A 19,962-nucleotide genomic window follows, 5' to 3' on the forward strand; every position below is an offset into this window, starting at 1 on the left:
CGGCTCGTCGAGGACCTTACTAACGCGCGAGCGGAAGTGAGGGAATACTAGGAGCGACATGCTGCTCTGGAGGAGAGGGTGCGGATTGCCAGGCGGCGACTAGCTGAGCTTCAGGGCGCTTCTACCTCATCACAGGCACCATCAGGGACTACTCGTCATGAGTAGGACTTATCCTACCCACCATTTGCCGTAGATTAGGTTATAGGTATGTAGGATCGACCCTACGTTTAAGTGATTACACTACTCGTAGGGTCGTTATACTGTCAAATTTTATCCTTGATGTGTTGTAGACCTTTTCAAATGTCAATTTTCTCGCATTCTGTACTAAAATCTTATCCTTAATGAAACAAATGTGTGTTTTATTTGTGATGTTGTTATCTGCTATGTTCTCTCTTTTCATTTTTATTTGATATAACACAGTTTCACTTATAAGCACAATCGAATCACCGTAACCATTAGAAACAAAGGGGTTTTCATTACTGTAGATACTCGAACCATAATCATGTCAAAAACTCATCGTCATTCCTACTTTATGGCAGAAAATGCCCCGAAGGTACAACATCCGCAAAAATAACACAACAGCACAACCACCACCGCCGCCTCCACCAGAAATGGATTCGGTCGCATTCCAGGAGGCAGTTTCAGCTGTAGTTACTGCAACACTGGCACATATTAACAACAACGGTGCCAATGGAGGAGGAAGCGGGAATGGCATAGGTAGCTCTAACCAGGGAGACAACCGAGGTCAACCAAAAGAATGCACATACAAAGATTTCACCAATTGCAAGCCTAAGCCTTTTAACAGAAGCGGATGAGTTATTGTCCTAACGCGGTGGTTTGAGAACATTGAATCGGTGTTCGAGATATGCGCTTGCCCCGAAGCGAGCAAGGTGAAATTTGCAGCTTGTACCTTTGCGGATAGGGCTCTTACATGGTGGAACGACCATGTCAAAGCCCTGACTCTCCCCGTAGAAAATGCAATGAGTTGGGAAGACCTCAGGATTTTGATGCTCGCCGAGTATTGTCCCCGCGGTGAAGTCCAGAAGTTAGGGCAAGAACTGTGGAATCTTACTATCAAGGACTCCGACATCGAGGCTTACATTTCCAGGTTCAGTGATCTGGCACTCTTGTGTCCAGGAATGATCACCTCAGAAAGTAAGTAGGTCGAACGTTTCATTTGGGGGCTAACTCCCCCGATCCAGGGCAATGTGATTGTTGCAAACCCCTCAACATTTGACAGCGCCAAGCGCCTCGCACAAAAGCTATATGATCATGGGGCACCAAAAGGCACGACGGCTTCCACCACTAAATCAAAGAAAGGTAATGATAACAAGAAAAATTCGGGAAACAAAAGGAAAGGGCATCAAACCCAGGAACCATCCAAAAGGCAACAAATAGTGGTGGTCCATGCCGCTACTACTCCAGCCACATCAGCTTCCCCAAAGCAATACGCCGGTACCCTACCACAGTGCGACAAATTCCCCTTCCACCACCGCGGAGCCTGCAGGGAGATGCAATGCACAACCTGTAACAAGAAAGGGCACACTGCCCGATACTGCAAGGCACCGGCACAGCAGAACAACCAATCCAACAATGCTGGAGCAAGTCAAGCGTGTTATGGTGCGGAGAGACCGGCCACTTCAAAAGAGATTGTCCCAAGGCCAATAACCGAAATGCAGGGGGAACAAGCAGGGTCCTAGCGATAGGACATGAGGAGACTGTAAAGGATCTGGCGGTTGTCACTGGTACGTTCCTCCTCAACAACATCTATGCATGCATTTTATTTGATAGCGGCGTAGAAAGAAGTTTCGTGAGTCATAAATTTAAGCACTTACTCAATCAAAATCCCCAAAAATTAAACGAAACTTTCACGGTGGAAATGGCTAATGGGAAAACAGAAATAACCAACGATGTATTCATAGGGTGCACGTTAACATTAAATAATCACTCATTTCAAATCAACTTAATGTCGGTTACTATTAGAAGCTTTGATGTGATCATCGGCATGGATTGGTTAAGCCCCCACCGTGCCGATATTATGTGTTACGAGAAGGCCGTTCGCCTTCACCTACCCAACGATGAAGCCATGATTATCTACGGTGATAAACCTAGTGTAAACCTCCATCTCATCTCGTGTATCAAGGCACAAAAGTGCTTACACAAAAATAACCATGCCTTCCTGGCCCACGTGGTGGATAAAAAGAAAGAAGAAAGGAACATCAAGGACATCCCGGAAGTATGTGATTTTCCCAACGTGTTTCCTGAATACCTTCCGGGAATACCTCCCGATCGACAAGTCTAATTTCGGATCGACTTGATACCCGGAGCTACGCCAATCGCTAAGTCGTCGTATAGATTAGCTCCTGCAGAGATGCAAGAGCTTTCCAGTCAATTAAGTGAACTCTTGGACAAAGGGTTCATAAGACCAAGTTTCTCTCCTTGGGGAGCTCCAGTCTTGTTTGTCAAAAAGAAGGATGGTTCGTTTCGTATGTGTATCGATTACCGTGAGCTCAACAAGCTCACCATGAAAAATCGATACCCTCTTCCCAGGATTGATGATCTGTTTGACCAGCTGCAAGGAGCAAGTTACTTTTCCAAGATAGATCTAAGGTCCGTATATCACCAGCTACGGGTCCGAGAAGAAAACATTCCCAAAACCGCCTTCCGAACTCGTTACGGGCATTATGATTCATGGCAATTCCATTTTGTCTGACAAATGCACCCGCGGCATTTATGGACCTGATGAACCGAGTCTGCCGACCTTTCCTTGACAACTTCGTGATAGTCTTTATCGATGACATACTGGTTTATTCTCGGAGCAAGGAAGAGCACAGCCAACATCTGTGGCAGGTTCTGGAAACGCTCAGAGCGGAGAAACTGTACGTAAAATTCTCCAAGTTCAAGTTTTGGATTCGCAGAGTGGTTTTTCTGGGACACGTAGTCAGTGAAGAGGGGATACATGTGGACCCTTCCAAGATTAAGGGAATTGAAGGTTGCGAAACCCCAAGAACCCCAACGGAGATCAGGCAATTCTTAGGACTTGCAGGTTACTACCGGAGGTTCATACAGAATTTCTCCAAATTAGCCAAGCCACTCACTGCTTTAACTCAAAAGGGTGTACCCTTTTCCTGGTAGAAGAAACAAGAGACTTCTTTCCAAACTTTGAAACAGGCTTTATGCAGCGCCCCTGTCTTGTCTCTCCCAGATGGAACGGAGGACTTCGTGGTATATTGTGACGCTTCCAATCAGGGGTTAGGTTGCGTACTTATGCAGAGCGGAAAGGTTATAGCCTATGCGTCAAGACAACAAAAGACCCATGAGGTGAATTATACTACACACGACTTGGAGTTAGGAGCAGTCATGTTTGCTCTAAAGATTTGGAGGCACTACCTCTACGGTACAAAGTGCATCATTTACACGGATCATAAAAGCCTCCAACATATCTTGAACCAAAAAGAGCTAAACATGAGACAGCGGCGATGGGTAGAGCTGTTGAATGATTATGAATGTGAGATCTGTTACCATCAGGGCAAAGGCAACGTGGTGGCTGACGCCCTAAGTAGGAAATAGTACTTGGGTCGCCGGGTAAGAACACAAACAATGACCATCCATTCCCAATTGTCTTCGCACATCAAGGAAGCTCAGCTGGAAGCCTTGAAGCCGGAAAACATCGAAACCAAAGCCTTGCGTGGGATGGACAAGAATCTTACGATCAAAGAGGACGGAGCCTATTACCTCATGGACCGGATCTGGACCCCAAAATTTGGTGGGTGCAGAGAAGTGGTCATGAATGAATCTCACAAGACAAAGTACTCCGTCCATCTGGGTTCCGACAAAATGTATTTGGATCTCAAACAACAATATTGGTGGCCGAACATGAAAGCCGAAATTGCTACCTACCTGGGCAAGTTCCTGACTTGCGCCAAGGTGAAGGTAGAGTATCAAAAGCCCTCGGGACTCCTTCAACAACCAGAGTTACCCAAGTGGAAATGGGAGCAAATAACAATGGATTTTATAACCAAACTGCCCAAGACGGCAGATGGATTGGATGCCATCTGGGTGATTGTCGATCGGTTGACCAAATCCTCCCATTTCCTGCCAATAAAGGAAACATATAAAATGGAAAAGTTGACCCGTATCTTCTTAAAGGAGGTTGTGAGACTGTATGGCGTACCAAAATCTATTATCTCTTATAGGGATAGCAGATTTACATCACGATTTTGGCAGTCACTCCAGAGATCGCTGGGAACTCAGCTCGATATGAGCACTGCCTACCATCCCCAAAAAGATGGCCAGAGTGAGAGTACCATCCAAACATTGGAAGATATGCTCCGAGCCCGTGTAATAGATTTCGGCAAAGCATGGGATACCCATTTGTCCCTAATCAAATTCTCGTACAACAATAGCTATCACACAAGCATAAAGGTCGCCCCCTTCGAGGCCTTATACGGGCGAAAATGCAGATCACCCCTCTGTTGGGCTGAGGTGGGGGATACTCAACTGGCAAAAGGGCAGGTACCAAACAGCACTCTTACTGGGCCCAAGATTATCAGGGAAACAACTGAGAAAATCGTTCAAATCAGGGAGCGACTCCAGGAATCTCGAGACCGACAGAAGAGCTACGCTGACAGACGACAGAAGCCTCTAGAATTCCAAGTCGGTGATCGCGTACTGCTAAAGGTCTCTCCATAGAAAGGGATGATACACTTTGGAAGGAGGGGAAAGTTGAATCCAATATACATCGGACCATTCGAAATCCTTGCTAGGATTGGTCCGATGGCTTACAAGCTGCAGTTACCACCAGAGCTCAGCAATGTACTCCCTGTCTTTCATGTGTCAAACCTGAAGAAATGCTTATCTGACGAGACTCTCGTTGTCCCGCTTGACGAAATTGAGATGAATGAAAATATCCATTTCGTAGAGGAACCAGTTGAAATTATGGATAAAGAAGTGAAACGAACAAAGCAGAGTCGCATCCCCATTGTGAAGGTCCGATGGAGTGCCAAGCGAGGACCAGAGTTCACTTGGGAACGCGAAGACCAAATGATGCAGAAGTACCCCCATATTTTACCTAGTTCTTGAAGGCTACTTTAGAACAAATTTCGGGACGAAATCCCCTCTAACGGGGGATGATGTCACAACTAGCAAATTTAGGGTTAAGATGGTGATTCTTGTACAAAAACTTCCTCTATGTAACTTTATAACACAAAAGTAGTGAAATTCAAATTACAATGTTATTAGAATGCATACGATCATACATTGTGAACCAAGTTGAAATAGCCTCTTGCAAGCCCAAAACTTGATCCAATAGATAAGCCCAATCCATTTTGAGTCTTGGTCCAAGAATTCTCCGCCCAACACCTTATTGGGTCGAAAACTCTTTCCTTGGGCCTTATTGGGTCGAAAACTCTTTCCTTGGACCTTATTGGGCCGAAAACTTTTTTGGGCCTTCCATTGGGCTGAAAACCCTTCTATTGGATCAAATAAAACCGAAAACCCATTTAAAAGCCTTGAGGACCGAAAACCCTATAGGGTTCGGTTAGGGTTGAACAAAAAAAAAGGAATGGGAAAAATGGGTTACCACCTCATTTTTGTTCAACATGTAACAAGGCCTTAGACCAGCATACCTCCAATCATATGTCACATCCATCATCACCAAAGTCAAACCTCCCCCCTCCCCTCTCTCTTATGATTGGCCGATCACCCACACACACACACATCAAACACTTTACTTCCAACTTCACTCACAAGATTCACTCATCTCTCTCTCTCATTTCGTGTGTGTGCCACCATCAAGGGAATTCTTCATACAACTCACAAGAACTTGGTAAGTTTCTTGTAATACTTAAGAGATTTTACACATGTTTATGCTAGGATCATCCCACTTATACACACCATTTCGTGTGTAGCTCCCTAGAGCATCACCATTTTCGAGTGACCCTCAAGATACACAAAGCTAGACTCAACAACTTCTTTCTTCTTCTTCTTCCACCACTCGGAATCTTCAAGGTGAGCTTCATACCCCTATCTTTTCGTGCTTTTCATACCTTTGGGGTGGAATACAAGTCAAATCTCGTTACTCTTTGGAATATTTGCATGCTTCATGGTTATGGGTTGAAAATAAAATAAGTTCTTGAACAAAAAGGTGCTTAACATGTGATAAAATCATAACGTAAAAGTTGATTACTTTTTTGTGTTATAAAGTTTTGTGACCATGATTTTTCACTCAAAAGGGCGGAAATATGGGTGTTGTGCCCAAACATGTTTAACTCTTTGACACATGCATTTTAACTCTTATATTTACACAAATATTGAAGATAAAAGATCTCAAAGTTATTATATGAATTTTGTAAAAATCGTGACTTACTAGAGTCATAACAAAAATGGAATATTTTGTGTTACAAAGCTTTCACACCCATTTCCGTATGCTAAACAAACGACAAAGCTTGATATTTTGCTAAAATTAAGTTATTGGAAAACATAGTCGTAACTATGTTGTCACTATTTTTGATGGCTTAAAAACTTGAGATATTATGCTATTTTCACAATATATGTTATTTGTAGTCATATCCACTAAGGATTATTTATGAAAAGTATTATAAATAATTTAACCAAAATGATATACAAAACGTAAATTATGACAGAAAAATATGTGTGTCATAATCTGCCTGTCATAAAGCCTTTATAGCATGATTAATTTTCACAAGTAACATCATTTTCATTATTCAATAATGGGAGTTAGAGTTCGCGTAAATCCGTTAAGGCTCTAGTGAGACACCATCTTCGTCGTACCTACCTAGCGTACACTTTAAGTCCTGCTTTATAACCAGAGTCTCCTGGAGGGAGAGCGAGACCGTTGTGTATAGATTTATATGGGATTGACAACCCCACACCTCAGCTGTTCGCTACAGTTAGACCGACAAGTCTAGGGTGACAAAAGTCTACCAATTCCGACGCCTGAAGAACGTTGTTCATGCATAACAGTCATATCAAGCATGGTTAAAAGAACTCACTTAGGGTTTAGCAATACTCACTGTTGTAAAAATCTCGACTAGGTCCCGATTAATCTCCGATTAATCCCTAGGCGCTACCCGACCGATTAGAGGGCGCCTAACGATTAATCCATGCCTACAAAACGAGTGAAGCAGTAGAAAATGATAAAATTTTATCACTTTGAAGAAGTCCTATCTCAATAGAAACCATTTGAAGATTGATTAGTGTTGTATTAATCATAATAACCTATTTTATTATAATATTAGTGATATTTATGAACTTTGTTATGATATTAGTCATATTTAATTTTTGAAAATTCAACGAATTAGCAATTAATGGTCTCTGATTAATCCCCCGATTAATCCTCGTCTAGCCGATTAATCCCTTAACCCCAGTCCACCAACTAGCTAACGTCGAGCGTTTTTTACAACCTTGGCAATACTAATTTGGTTTACGGGAAGCTTACACTTCACAGGTTCTATTAAAATATAAAACTGCATATCATTTTTCAGTACACAGTCACTTACACTTCTGGTCTTAGGGTTAAGACTACCATTTACTTATAAGAAAATATTGGATTTTCTGGGAACTTACTCTTTACAATTACAAACATAAGAAACAAAGGACATGCATGCATATATTCACAGTTTTGGAACGAGACTTACAAACCATTTTCATAGAAAATATCGGATTTTCTGGAGTTATACAAACTACTACAAACAAGGACGTTACAAACACTTGTCATACAAATGTGCTTATGAACTCACCAACATTCATTGTTGACGATTTTCAAAATGACTTGTATTCTTAGGGAACCAGTAAGCAAGTACCTAAGAACCGGATTAACGACATTTTGGAATTTCATACTTTATGTCACTTTTGTGTAATTGATGAACAAATACAATTTGTAAACAATGTATGTTCGTATCTCTTAATGTATGTTGTTGGTTGCTATGTTTCATTCATATTCAATTGTAATGATACTATACAATGACGTCATCCGCCCCCGAACGTTTCCTCTGTCCTGGTTCGGGGGTGTGACATTATCTTCGTAAAATCAATTTTGATTGAATGTTTCTTGACCAAAATAACTTCTAAGCATTCCTCGGAATCCTTCTTCAGTTCCAACTCCATTTAGGCTCCAAATATGCATATAGCTGCTCCCAAAGTACGACTCCATTCAAACTATCTGAAAACGACAAAAAACGCTAGCAGTATATGAATTCTGATAAAATAAATGATTTGATCATTATTTAAACAAATGACATGCAAATGTAAAAAATACTATTTTAAATGCTAATAAAAACTACCCTAAAAGATGCATAAAATTGCATCTATCAAAGTGCAATCATTTTTCATTACCATGTGGAGTTGGTTAAGGGTCATGATGTTTGTCCAACTGATTCTATCATACTCCAGATGAAATATGGTTTGAAGGTTTGCCTCTTCCCTCTTAGACAGATCAAAACTTGAGATTAAAAAACCTAGCACGCAAGGTTTTTGGGTTTACTTTTCAGGAATTAAGTTTTCTTTATTTTAAAGCAATAATTATATCTGATATCGTTGCAGTGTCTGTGTACAATATTGTAAGTTTAAAAAATATATATAATGATTGGTATTAATTGATTTACGAGTTGCTAACTAACATATCTATGAAATTTAGCAGTACACGTTTATCAAATTCAAGAGGTGGGGGAGAGAGGATGACAGATGCTAATAAACCCATACTAATTACAAATGTTTATTTGTGTTTGTATTTATTAGATACATTTATTCAATTCAATCAATGGTTTATTCAATCTTTAATCTATTCTAATAAATGAAAGTTTTTTTGCCACTTGTCACACTCTCATTTAATTTGCCAAATGTCATTTTTGAATTAATTTTTTTTCCACATGTCATTTTATAAGTTTTTTTTATTTTTTCAAATTCCACATGATATTTTAATGTAATAATTGCAATAAATGTAGTAATAAATGGATATCAATGTCATTAATGAACTTACCTTTTAATTTCAAAATTCTCAAAATTAAAGCTCATTAGTTTTTTTTGTTTATTTATTTAAATTATTTGTCTAAATTTAAAAGACAAAAAACATTTTCATTATAATAATTTATTATTTTTCTTATCTTCTAATAAATTCAAAGTTCTCAAATATTTTGACATTTATATATTTTATTTTTAAATTAACCAATGTAATACATAGGTCTCACAATTAATAATATAAAAACATGAAAACTTATTTGGATGATCTCAACCTCTATATATATATATATATATATATATATATATATATATATATATATATATATATATATATATATATATGATTATTCACGTTCTATAGGAAACATTAAAAACCATACAAGTTTGGTCCCTTATGTATTCGATACATCATAATGTTAAGGATAAGGATAACATATAAACCTCATAACTAAATAATAGTTGTTGTAACTAGTTATTTTAATATAGTTGTACCTATACTAGATTCAATCAAATTAGTTTGTAATTATCATGTACCACAATGAAAAAAAGATAGATTACTTCTATAATATTATGTTTTTAAATGTATTAAAATAAATATATGAGAGGATAATAGCATTTAGGCGTTTGAAATTAAAAATAATGGATGTCCCAAATTAATAGAAGATATATTATTTAATTCAATTATTATACAATATATAAATGATTAATGATATGGAATACTAATAATGATATTGAATACCTAAACTTGGTTCATGTATATTTTTTTTGAAATGGCAAATAATATAAATTTCTCCTCTGCCTGGGATTGAATACCTAAACTTGGTTCATGTATATGGAATACTAATAATGATATTGAATACCTAAACTTGGTTCATGTGAACTACTTTAACGAAAATTATAATAAATTTTAAATAATGAATTTATTATTTATTTATGTAAATATGAAATTATTATTTTTGAAAAACAACTTAATGATACTAATCATTGTTGAAATGACGAAACTTTCTAACGGTATAATTTTCTATGATAACAATAGTAGAATGATTATCGTACTCTCCATCAATATATAGTTAAAGTGTGATCAATCAATAAATACAAAATAATTGTGAAGTACAAGAATAAGAGCAAGGATACCGGAATGGAAACAATTTGGCCCTGATTGCTACTCACCTAGCTAAAACTATTTGCGCAAAAATAACTATCCGACAAAAAGCAATCAGCCAAAATGCTAAAAGGAACTATTTGACACGAAAAGGAAACATATATGCATGGAAACTATTTACCGAAAGGTACTATCTAGAACCGCCGCATCGCGCGGATACCCTACTAGTATTATATATATATATATATATAAAAGACGTACAGAAAGAATAGGTGGACCTTAATTATATCAAAGCTGCACTTAATTCACATTAGTACATATTTTTATTAAACGAATATTTTTATTACGTGGTTATGGAGAAAGTACATTATGTTTAAAAAAAAAGATAGGATTAGGAGCTAAAGGTTGAACTTGGTTACATTTTCTTCGTATACCAACTATCATCCATAGTAAGGACCAAGTGCTAGTTTTTTCCTTTAAAAGAGAGCTAACTATCTAATAGTAAACAGATTTCCCAGTATCGGCTTTCTTTCATTACTTCAATATGCTTCTCCTTTTAGTTGTTTTGTTGGCTTCCATTGTCTTGTTTATTTACCAGAGAAGGTCCTATCATATCATCAATTGGGTCGTTTTTGGCATGACCCCCGATCTCATTCTAAATGCTTACCGTGTTCATGATTTCGTCACAGATCTCCTCAAACTGAGCCATGGTACTTTCATGCTTAAAGGTCCTTGGTTTACCAACATGGATATGCTCCTGACCTCCGACCCAGCCAACGTTCACCACATCTTAAGCAAGAACTTCCCCAACTATCCCAAAGGTCCCGAGTTCCGTAAGATCTTTGATATCCTTGGAGATGGAATCTTCAACGCCGATCATGATTTATGGGAAATCCATAGGAAAACAAGCATGTCTCTACTCAAACACCCCGACTTCAACTCTCACTTGGAAGAAAATATCAAAAACAAGATAGAGAAAGGGCTTCTTCCTCTCCTTGAAATCGTCTCCAATAATCAACAAGAGACGGATATGCAGGAGATATTTCAGAGGTTTACTTTTGACACTATCTGTCTATTGCTTTTAAATTATGATCCTGAAACCCTGTCTCTTCATTTACCATATAATGCATGCGAGAAGGCCTTCACCGAAGCAGAAGAAGCTATTTTGTGGAGGCATTTGTTGCCGGAAAATGTTTGGAAGTTGCAACACAGATTCAACATAGGCAAGGAGAAGAAATTAATCGAAGCTTCTAAGGCTTTTGATGAATTTATATATAAATGTTTGTCAAGGGAAGAAAATGAGCTCACTGATGTTGAAAGAGTAGAGAAGGAGGTCGGGTTGTTAAAATACTTGATCACTAGTTTCCAAGGTCAGACCAGGACTTCAACGAACACAAGAACGTTTTTAAAGGACACCATACTTAATCTGATGATTGCTGGAAGAGACACCACAAGCACAGGTCTTTCTTGGTTTTTCTATCTCCTCGCCCAAAACCCTATCACAGAGAGCAAGATCCGAGAGGAGATTGAGAAGCAAGTGGGAGGTTCAAAATGGAAATATCCTAGTGAAAAAGAGTTGGATGGACTGGTTTATCTCCATGGAGGTTTATGTGAAGCATTAAGGCTCTATCCTCCAGTTGCTTTGGAGCACAAAGCACCATCAAAGGCAGACGTACTCCCAAGTGGGCATGCAGTTAATGAGCATAGTAAGATAATTCTATCATTCTACTCAATGGGAAGAATGGAATGGATATGGGGGGAAGATTGCTTACAGTTTAAACCGGAGAGATGGTTTTCAGAAAAAGGAGGTGTAAAGCACGAACCATCTTACAAATTTACAGCATTTCATGCAGGGCCACGAACGTGCTTGGGTAAGGAAATGGGTTTAATTCAGATGAAAACGGTGGCAAGTGCAATCATTTTTCATTACCGTGTGGAGTTGGTTAAGGGTCATGAGATTTGTCGGCCAGCTGATTCTATTATACTCCAAATGAAATATGGTTTGAAGGTTAGGCTCTTCCCTATTAGACAGATCAAAACTTGAGATTAAGAAACCTAGCACGCAGGGTATTTGGGCATGCTTTTCATGAATTAAGTTTTTCTTTATTTAAAAGCAATAATTAAATGCAAGAATTATTTCCGATGTCGTTACAGTGTTCTTGTATAATATTGTAAGTTTAAAAAATATAGTGATTGGTATTAACTGAATTATGAGTTGATACCAAACATATGTTGAAATTTAGCGGTGCACGTTTATCAAATTCAAGAGGTGGGGGGAGAGAGGATGACAAATGCTAATAAACCCACACTAATTACAAATGTTTAATTATTTGTGTTTGTTTTTAATAGATATATTTCTTCAATTCAATCAGTGGTTAAATCAATCGTTAGTAATATAAAACATGAAAACTTACTTGGATGATCTCAACCTATTTTTATATCTTTCTCTTCTTTCTTAATGATCTCAACCTATTTTTATATCTTTCTCTTCTTTCTGTAATGATGACTTTATATCTAATCTAATGGATAGAATATACTCTTAATTTTTGTTAACATTTAAAGACTATAGGAATGAGATGTCGTACCCTCTCAAAAAAATATATAAATCGTTCACATTTGATACGAAACAATAATGACCACACAAGTTTGGTCCCTTGTGTTTCCATGTTATATATATATATATATATATATATATATATATATATATATATATATATATATATATATATATATATATAATCTTTCACATTCTATAGGAAACAATAAAGACCACACAAGTTTGGTCTTTTATGTTTTCACATTAGGTAATATATATACATCATAATCAGTCGTTTACCCGTGCAAAGCGGCGGGCGGCAAATAATTTGGCTCGGTGCAGAGATGGAAGAGAGGTGGTGCTGGTGATGACACATAGTTGAACAATTCAAGATCGGGAGATCGAACGTCGCGTTTACTTTACTTGTTAGTTCAACAATTTTTTTGAATGTATAGTTGGTTTATATTTAGTCTTTATACGGTTCTGATCGGTTTAGTTCAAGTTAATGCATGTGAGGAGCCCTCCCCGTGCTCATGGTTCACAATTTTTTTACTATCCGAGTCGAACCGCCCCATCAACACCGCTAATACACATTTGATTCTTGTTTTAATAAAAAGATAGTTATTTTATCGTAAACATTTATGTCAAAGTTAGTGAATTCCAAATTATATAATAAATTTGGTTTCAACCCATATTCCAACAAATGAATGAAAAATATTAAAATAAAGTATATAGAGATAGGTTTATGTGGGAATTAATTATATATGTTGGAATATAGGTAGACGTGTGACGACAAAATGCAAAACATTGCAATATAATTCTTTCTAGAGAAAATTCGGATAATAACCCAAAAAGGAGATTGATTTGAAGAAAATAACCAAGGAAAATCAAATTTTGGAAAATGACCACAGGATCCGCAGAGCACCATCTGCGGAACCATTAAATGCTCTGCGGATCCTCTACAGCTCTGCAGAGTTGCTGTTTTTTGATTTTTTTAATTTTTTTTTTCGTTTTTTCGTTTCTTTTTGCGTTCATTTTCGTTTATTAATATTAATTTTTTTTAAATGTACTAATACCTTATGTGATTATGTAAATAATTTGATAAAAAAAGGTTAAAAATAATGAACTTATGTTTGATATCAGTCCACAGAACTCTTTGGGAATCCACCCTCTGCGGATCCATTAAAGCTCATGCGGATCCAGCTACAGCTCTGCGGAATGTTGGTTTTTTAATTTTTTTAATTTTTTTTCGTTTTTTTTTGCGTTCACTTTCGTTTATTAATATATATATATTTTTTTTAAATACACTTATACCTTATGTGATTATTATGTAAAAAATTTGACAAAAAAATGTTAAAAATAATGAAATGTTTTATGTAATACGTTTGCTACTGATGTACGTTTTTCATGTATTTGTACTGTTTTGTATTTTATGTTCTATGAAATAAAGTAAAAGTTAACTCAACTGGTTTTGTAAATAACCTAATACAAACCAAATACATATAAATAACGTAATACAAACCGGTGCATATAAATAACCTAATTAAATCAGTAGATATTTGAGGCGTATAGCAGTCGGGATGGTTGATGAACCACATTGGAAGGATATTGATCGGGTTAGTATATATATATATATATATATATATATATATATATATATATATATATATATATATATATATATATATATAAGAATCAGTGTACACCTCTGCGGAGCAGTACACACCTCTAAGGATCAGTGTCTGCGGATCTGTACACATCTCTAAGGATCAGTGTACACCTCTGCGGATCAGTGCACACCTCTAAGGATCAGTGTACACCTCTGCGGATCAGTGCACACCTCTAAGGATCAGTGTACACCTCTGCGGATCAGTTATAGAAGTTATAGATGTATTTAAGTGGTTATTTGTGAGTTTGTGAGTTTCAATTACTAGTAGAAGTTGTTTTTTCGTTGTGTTTGTAGAGAGTGATTTGTAAAATGAGTTTTATTATTTTGTGTACGGGAGGGTCGTGGCAGTTAGTTAATGGAGTTGAGGTTTACGTTAGAAATAATGTGAAAAACTATGGTTTAAATCTTCCTCCTAACATTGACCATGAAATGTTATTACAAATGGTTAGAAGTAAGGCGGGTGTGTTAAATAGTCATATATATTTGTCTTTTAAACACCCGGAGTTAGGGTATGTCATGGAGCTTGGAGATGAAACTGATGTATTTCAATTGAGACATGTAATGTCTGAATCAAAGAAGACGGTGCATTTGTATTTAACGGTGGTAGGTGAAGAAGATGAAGAACAAGCAGTGGTTAACAACCAGTTTAATCCAAAAAAAACTAATAGAGGTCGTAGAGAAAGCCAATGTGATGGAAACCGTTCAAGGGGAAGAGGAAATGACACTTTTGTATCAGATAATGATAAAGAACCAAAAGTGGGCATGACTGAATTACAACGTGAAAATTTGTTCGAGTTTGGAGAAGTTCCTAAAATTGATGATCGAAGATGTGAGGTAAAATCAAATGAAGGGTGGTCGGATGATGAGTACACGCAACGAAAAACTGCTTTTAATCCATGGTATTGTATTCCTTCTATTCCTGATTGTCCAGAACCTATTCTTGAACCTGGACCATTTCACAGTTTAGGTCTGAATGATAAATTAATTGTCAATCAAACCTATAACACCAAAAAAGAGCTAGCATTTGCTGTTAAATTCAAAGCCGTTAGAGAAAAGTTTCAGATAAAGGTTGAAAAATCTTCAAAATCTCGGTACCAGGTTGTTTGTATACAAGAAAACTGTCATTGTCGTTTATACGCATGTGTCATTAAAGGAACAGAAATGTTTGAAATTAAGACGTTTAATGACGAGCATACATGTTATTCATTGCTTATACACCCAAATCATAGGCAAGCAAATAGCGAAGTTGTGGGAACCATAATACATAACATTATGGGTCAAGGAAGTTTGAGAGTTTGGAAGCCTAATGATATAATTAGAGATATGAATGCTTTGCTACAAATAAATATGAGTTATTCACAAGCGTGGCATGCTAGAGAATTTGCTTTGGGATTGATGATGGGGACCCCCGAAGAAAGTTTCTCCAAACTTCCAATTTATTTTCACAATTTGAAGAAACATAATCCTGGTACTGTGGCGTACATAAAAACTGATTCCGATGATCGTTTTGAGTATTGCTTTTCGCTATTGGATGTGCGGTAATATATTTTTAAATATATTTGTTATTATCTTAAATGTTTTAAACAATTTATATTGTTGATATATTAATGGTTTTTATATTGTTGTTGCAGATACGTGCTTTCAGAGAGTGTTGTAGAAAAGTTATTATTATGGATGGTGCTCATTTGAAGGGAAAGTACAAAGGCACCATCTTGCATGCAGTAGCCATGGATGGCAACAATCAGATCTTGCCTATTGGGTATGGAATTTGCCCAAAAGAGACTACAGATTCTTGGACATGGTTTCTTGAAAAACTACATGAATGCATTGGTGATGTGGAAGGTCTGACAATGGTCACAGATAGAGCACCCGCAATTTCTGTAAGTATTCAAAATGTTTTTCCAAATGCTCAACATGGATTGTGTGGTTTTCATCTAATAGGAAACATAGTCCACACCTTTGGAAAAAACAAAAAAACAGCAATTTTGTTTTGGAAGCTGGTAAGAGCTTACAAAACCACTGAGTTTGAATTCTATTGGGGGAGACTTCGTAATATAAGAGATGATGTAGCGACATATCTCAGTCAAATTCCACGTGAGAAATGGACCAGAGCGTATTGCCCTACCACGAGGTATGATTATATGACCTCAAATAGTGCGGAGTCCATGAATGTTGTATCAAATAAAGCAAGGAAGTTGCCTATATCACCACTTCTTGAGTTCTTTCGCGCACTTATGCAGAAATGGTTTTACAAACGGCGGATGGCTGTAGGTATGATTATGTTTAATTTTAAATTATATGATAAATGTCATATATAATAATATATGTTTGTTTTAACAGAAAAAAGTACAACAATACCAACGAAGTGGGCTGAAGATATGGTTAAAAAACTAAAGAGGGGATTCAATGATGGTCGGTATCCGGTGTTGACAATACAACATATCAAGTGCATGACTTCAAAAGCGGCGGCATAGTGAATTTGAGGGAAAATACTTGTTCTTGCAGATATTGGCAACTAACTGGTTTGCCATGTGGTCATGTGATAATGGTTTTAACACACTTGAAAAATGATCATTGTGGGCATATGGCTATAGATGCTTATAAAATTGAAACATATCGAAGAACGTACGAGCAGGCCGTATACCCTCTTTCAGAACTTAGTGATTGGGAGGCTCCGGATGACCTTATGGTTGTTAACCCTCCTGTGATGGAAATACGTCAATCCGGTAGACCAAAAACACCAATCGTATTCCATCTCAAGGTGAGGAACCAAAAATAAGGTGTACTAGATGTCATAGCACAACTCATAATGCAAGGACGTGTAAGGAAATCGTTCCAAAGAACCAAAGTAAAACTAAAAAACGTACCGGGGCGTCAGGGAGTGGGACAAAAGCGACAGAAGAGGAACCGACGCAAGCGACCGAAAACCAATGGCAGCATGAGCCAGAGAACCAATGGACGCAACATACCGAACAACAATGGCAGCAGCAGCCAAATAACCAATGGACACAACAGACCGAACATCAATGGCAACAGCATCCAGACAACCAATGGACACAACAGACCGAACATCAATGGCAGCAGCATCCATACAACCAATGGACACAACAGACCGAACATCAATGGCAGTAGGAGCCACATAACCAATGGGCGCAAGAGACCGTATACCAACCGCAGGAAGAGCCACATAACCAATGGCAAGGTTGCACCGAGTACCAATGGCAGCAAGAGCCAGATAACCAATGGACGCAAGAGAAAATAAACCTAGGGACACAAGCAACAGATAACCCATGGACGGAATACGAAAACAGATCAAAGTTTCTGTGGTTCGATTTGAATGAATGAAGTTTATTTCAAAGTATATTTATTATGAAGGTTGTATGTTTATGCTTTCTATGAAGGTTGTATGTTTATGTTTTCTAAGGTATGTTTTGTAACCTATAAAAAACATGGAATATTTATATAATTTTAATTAGGTTATTTATATGCACCGGTTTGTATTACGTTATTTATAAGTACAAATACATGAAAACATACATAAGTAGCAAACGTATTACATAAAACATTTCATTATTTTTAACCTTTTTTTGTCAAATTTTTTACATAATAATCACATAAGGTATAAGTGTATTTAAAAAAAATATTAATAAACGAAAACGAACGCAAAAAAAAGAAAAAAAAATTAAAAAAATTAAAAAACCAACATTCCGCACAGCTGTAGCTGGATCCGCAGAGGCTTTAATGGATCCGCAGATGGTGGATTCCCAAAGAGTTCTGTGGATTGATATCAAACATAAGTTCATTATTTTTAACCTTTTTTTTCAAATTATTTACATAATCACATAAGGTATTAGTGTATTTAAAAAAAATTAATATTAATAAACAAAAATGAACGCAAAAAAAAAATTAAAAAAAATCAAAAAACAGCAATTCCGCAGAGCTACAGAGGCTCCGCAGAGCATTTAATGGTTCCGCAGAGGGTGCTCTGCTGATCCTGTGGTCATTTTCCAAAATTTGATTTTCCTTGGTTATTTTCTTCAAACCAATCTCCTTTTTTGGTTATTATCCGAATTTTCTCTTCTTTCTAAATGTCTTTTCATTGGAATCAATTTGATATTGCACAAACTGAAATGGAAAGAAAGTTTTAACAAACATATTGCATAATTTCATTAACATATCAACTTGAAAAAAAAACTAAAATTTTTTATTTTTTTCAATCATCTCGGATGAGAAAATATGATACTAATCATTTAATCATCTAATAGAATACTATAAGCAATGGCTTAGTTAATAAGGAGTAGACAAACTCATCTTTTACAAATAAAGCAGTAGGGATGAGCATCGGAACCGGGTACCCGCTTTTGGAACCGGAACCGCCTCAGAACTGCCGGTTTTGGAACCGAAACCACTTTAAGCGGTTCCGGTTCCGGTTCTCATTTTTTCGGAACCGCTACCCGCTGGGTACCCGCCGGAACCGATTTATATATATATATATATATATATATATATATATATATATATATATATATATATATATATATATATATATATATATATATATATGTGTGTGTGTGTGTGTGTGTGTGTGTGTGTGTGTGTGTGTGTTACTTAGACCGGTTTAGAATATATTGGTCCGATTTTGTCCGTCTTTGGTCCGAATGGATTTAATTTGGATCGAACTAAACTGCGGTTTTATCGACAAAAGATAACAAAATTAATGTAACTGAGTTACCCGCTCCCGGAACCGGAACCGCCGGTTTCGGGACTGGTTCCAAACATTTAAGAACTGCCTAAAGCGGTTCCGGTTCTAACTTTCTAGGAACCGCCGGTTCCGGTTCCGGTTCTCGCCAAATGAGGCGGGTACCCGCTTATGCTCATCCCTATAAAGCAGCCCGTAATTTATTCAAAAGAAAATTTTCAAATTACGTAAACAACTATATAATCGAAAGCAAATATCCACCAAAAAATGAGCAGATTGAAACCAACAGTTGCTAAAAGATAATTTTACCTCCAAAATTAATTCTATATAAAGAACCTAAATCGAGCATCTTTATTACTCAACATTTGTAACATTGTTTTAAGAATAGTACCTTAGCATAAACCATTACATATGTAAGTATTTTGCTTAACATCCAACTTAAAGGTCTGGCCACATCCACCCAAGGTTAAAGAAAGCCTCACTGATTTATAGTAACTTAACCTTCAATGTTCAAATTGAATGCACTAACAAACCAAATGATTTAAGATAAAATCTTTATTACATATGATTTCCTTCTATTTCCAAACTTGTACTTTTGGTAGAAAGATCAACCATAAACTGATATTTAAATCATAAAAAAAATGTTAAAAAAATCCATTTAGCAATTTGTTAGAACTAAGAGCAAAGAGATATAGTTACTGGGAATTTTCTGATTTTCTTCATGTTATCAAGCACGACCTGCGATTCCCAAGCAACAGCTACCATACATGTCATCAAACATCACAAGTTGAACAAAATTTTTTTACTTAAAAACATTGGTATTGAACTTTTCTTAGTGTTTACCTGGTGAGAATGAGCATAAGATCAACCAGCAAAGCTAGTTATTGGTAAATCAGATGAAAAAATTTTCATCCACATCAAAAGATGTTCTATAGAAAAGACAGATGTTCCTCCTAGTGAGGATTATGGTTGGAGAG

General features: G+C 36.8%; 1 protein-coding gene and 1 pseudogene across 1 annotated transcript; both read left to right on the plus strand.

Moving 5' to 3' along the window:
• The first annotated feature begins 10,497 nt into the window (after window positions 1-10,497).
• LOC145136159 (alkane hydroxylase MAH1 pseudogene) lies at window positions 10,498-12,292 on the plus strand (annotated as a pseudogene).
• A 2,510-nt stretch (window positions 12,293-14,802) lies between these two features.
• LOC145140292 (uncharacterized) lies at window positions 14,803-17,065 on the plus strand. The gene is made up of 5 exons (XM_079073828.1): window positions 14,803-15,819; window positions 15,918-16,166; window positions 16,284-16,557; window positions 16,627-16,702; window positions 16,792-17,065. Exons 1-5 carry the CDS (start codon window positions 14,803-14,805, stop codon window positions 17,063-17,065), a joined length of 1,890 nt encoding a protein of 629 aa, XP_078929954.1.
• The last annotated feature ends 2,897 nt before the right edge of the window (window positions 17,066-19,962 follow it).

The sequence above is a fragment of the Lactuca virosa genome, chromosome 9 (genome assembly GCF_052849685.1).
Source record: "Lactuca virosa cultivar CGN04683 chromosome 9, Lactuca_virosa_CGN04683_v6, whole genome shotgun sequence".
NCBI classification, from domain to species: Eukaryota; Viridiplantae; Streptophyta; class Magnoliopsida; order Asterales; family Asteraceae; genus Lactuca; species Lactuca virosa.